Below are 3,646 nucleotides of genomic sequence, written 5' to 3'. Positions count from 1 at the left end.
ATATAAATAAAATGAATATAAGAAAAAATATGTACACATATAATAAAGGTATATATTTGTATACATGAAATATAAATAAAAACAAATTATATCATATATATATATATATATATTATATAATATTTGAGGAAAAAAAAAAAAAAAAAAAAAAAAAAAAAGAGATGAGCTTGGTCAGGTGATTGACTAGCCATAACATATAAAATATAAACCGTTCATGTAAATTATTTAAAGAATAAAAAGAAAGTAAAGGAAAAGAAAATATAAATAAATAAAATATAATATATATATATATATATATATATATATATATATATATAATTCCTATTATATATTACCGATTTTTATACCTTTTCATTGGTGATAATGTATAGCAATTTTACTTTTTCTCATTTGAATTCTTCTACGTATGATTTCTTTCGTTGTTAAATTTTTTTCATTATAAAACCCCACTCCAGCTGCATAATTTGTCCAAATATTTCCTTTATGTGAATAATAATCCATAGGGTATATATCTTTATATGGTACTGAATTTAGAAGCACATATGCTTCATATGTATTTAACAAAGGTTTTAGATTATAATTTCCCCAATCGATTGATAATCTTGGACATCCGATTTGTATAAAAAGGTCTACATTTTGAAAGAGTTGTAGTTTTTCATTGAATATTTCAGATAATAATAGAATAAAAAAAGAGATGTTTTTCTTTTTCATAATATTGATAATATTTGTTAAAATATTAACATTTCCTTGTCTACCCAAAGTACTTAGAATAATACCAATAGACTTACAGTTAACACATTTTTTTATTTCATTTTTTCTTATATCATAAAAAAGTTTATAATCATATTTTTCTTCTGTTATTATTTTATCGAATGGATTATAACGATAAAATAAAAAATCAGGATTATGTATCATGACACTTTCTAGATGAAATCTACCATCTGCTATAAAAATAATTTTCACGTTTTTTTTTTTTAAAAATATGTGACATTCTTTTCTAATATCATATTCGTTTAAAGATTCGTTCATTTTATTTACCAATATTATATCATTGATGTTGTCTCTTTTTTCTTGTGTTTCTTTGTTTTTTCCTTCTCCAGCTTCTTCTTTTTCTTTTTCTAATTCCCTATATTTTTTGTCCCTTTCATATTTTATAATATGTTCATATAAAAATTCATACAAATTTGGTGAGGTACAACCAAGTACCTCTCCTTTTGTTAATGGTAATACTTGAGGTATGGGTAAAAAGGTATGAAAATAATTTTGCTTTTTCAATATATTATGAACATTATGTACAATACAAGAAAATTGAATAGTTCCGAGTAGTAAGATAATATCATTTTTATCAAAATTTTTTTTTATTGTATCTACCAAATGTGTTGAATTTAACTTAATATCAACAAAAACATATATACACCTAATTTTTGTTACGGTCAAAGGTATTAAACATGAGTGACCATAATGAATAATCAAATCACAATTTAATTTGCCACTAGTAAAATCATCTATACAACAACCACCATATGTTACATCTCCTAATATAATAACTTCTTCTACTGATTCACAAAAAAAATAAAATATTTCAGATAAATATAATCCCCATACTAATAATCCTTCTGGTAATTGTAAGGCAATACGTTTATATTTTTCTCTTAATATAATATCTATACATTTATAAACTTCAAAATTGTAATTTTCAGGAAGACATTTTTTTATTGCCTTTTCTAATAATTTATTTTCAAGTATAAACTTGGGTATAGAGCAGTGAACTTTTTTTTTTTTTTCTTCAACATTTTCTTTTACTAAGCTAATTTGTTCCATTTTTATTTTATATCAACTCAGAAAAATGTGCTAAAAATTGAATTTTATATATATATATATATATATATATCTTTTTCAAAAAAGGAAAAAAGAAAAAAGGAAAACAAACTATATAAACCTATGTTAATAATAATATATAAATATGTTATATTATTATGAGTGTCATTACGACATTTTCAAAGCATGCATTTTATGTCGTATAATTCCTTATTAAATTTAATAGCATAACGTATGTTGTATTTAATTTTCTCATTTTGTTAAATGTAAAATGAAATATGAAATAAGTACTTACTCCTTTTTACAGAAATATATAAATATATATATATAAATATAAATATAAATATAAATATATATATATATATATATATATATAATATGATGTATTTGATTAAAAGTCTATCTCTTTATAAATATATCTACAATTAATTCTTATGAAATGTTAACATATTCAATAAAATAAACATAATTATATATATATATTTTTTCCTTTCTATATATAAAAATAAATATTTTGTTATTTATTTATTTATTTATTTTATTTATTTTATTTTTTTTTTTTGAATCACATTAAAATTGACAGTATATCATCGATTATAATTTTTTACTTTTAATATGTTATTTGGATAAATATATATATATATATATATATATATGTAGGCTAATTTATATTTTTATTTTACATTTTGGTAATAATTATATATATTTATTTTTATCATTTATTATTTATAATCTATTATTTTATTTTATTTTATTTTATTTTTATTTTATTTTATTTTATTATTATTATTTATTTTTTCTTTGTGCCTTACTTCTCCCAAATAATTTCAATAAATATAACAATGAACGTATAATAATACATACAAAATTATAATATATAATATATAATATATAATATTTATATTATATTATTATATACTAATTTGTGAAATATTAATTTTTTTTATCATTTTAAAATTATTATATTTTAATGGTTGTCATGTAGGTATATACAAATATTTTACAATTTTATATAATTCAATTAATTCCTATTTTTGAAGGCAACAAAAAAATAATTTTCTATAATCAATATTATAGAATAATAATATACATAAAATTTATTCTAATTATTGTTTACCCAAAAAGTGGGGGTGGTTACAAATATATGTGATATAATATATATATATATGTATATATTTATATATATTTTATATTTTTCAATGATTATATAGAAATAATATTAAAATCAGGATTAGAGTTTTTTTACAAATATTTATAAACTTTATTAAATATATTTATTATGTCATATTTTATATATTTTAAAAATTGATTCACTTTAGGTTTTTTTTTTTTTTTTTCTTTTTATACTTATTAATGCTTGTTCTGTTTCTCGTTTCGCTTAACTAGTTTTAGATTTTTCCTTTTTTTTTTCTTTTTTTTTTTCTTTTTTTTTTGAAGAGAAATTATTTAGTTAACAAAAATTTGATGCACGATCAAAATTGGTTTAATATATATTTTTTAAATATAATTAAAAAAATTAAAATAAGTAAATATAATAAAATATAATGTAATAAATTTATTAACATTTTTAAGTTACATTTTTGCCATATTAAAATATATATATATATGTATATTAAAATAATAATATGTAACATATATATTTATATAGTTAATTTATTATATATTATTTTGAGTAGTATATAAAAGAGAATAAAAAAAAAAAAAAAAAAAAAAAAAAAAAAAAAAAAAAATATATATAAAAATATATTAATATATATTTTTATAATTTTTTTTTTTTTAATATTATTTTTATTTTTTTTTTTTTTTTTTTTTTTTTTTTTTTTTTTTT

General features: G+C 17.3%; 1 protein-coding gene across 1 annotated transcript; it reads right to left on the bottom strand.

The window, feature by feature from the left end:
• Positions 1-351: 351 nt before the first annotated feature.
• On the bottom strand, positions 352-1,821 carry PRSY57_1413100 (diphthamide synthesis protein, putative; the record flags this gene model as incomplete). The annotated part of the gene is made up of 1 exon (XM_012909748.2): positions 352-1,821. The coding sequence occupies one exon, from the start codon at positions 1,819-1,821 to the stop codon at positions 352-354; it is 1,470 nt and encodes a 489-aa protein (XP_012765202.2).
• Positions 1,822-3,646: the final 1,825 nt, after the last annotated feature.

The sequence above is a fragment of the Plasmodium reichenowi genome, chromosome 14 (assembly GCF_001601855.1).
Source record: "Plasmodium reichenowi strain SY57 chromosome 14, whole genome shotgun sequence".
NCBI lineage: Eukaryota > Apicomplexa > Aconoidasida > Haemosporida > Plasmodiidae > Plasmodium > Plasmodium reichenowi.
Note: the sequence above shows the minus strand (reverse complement) of the source record. Positions and strands in the feature narration are given on the sequence as shown.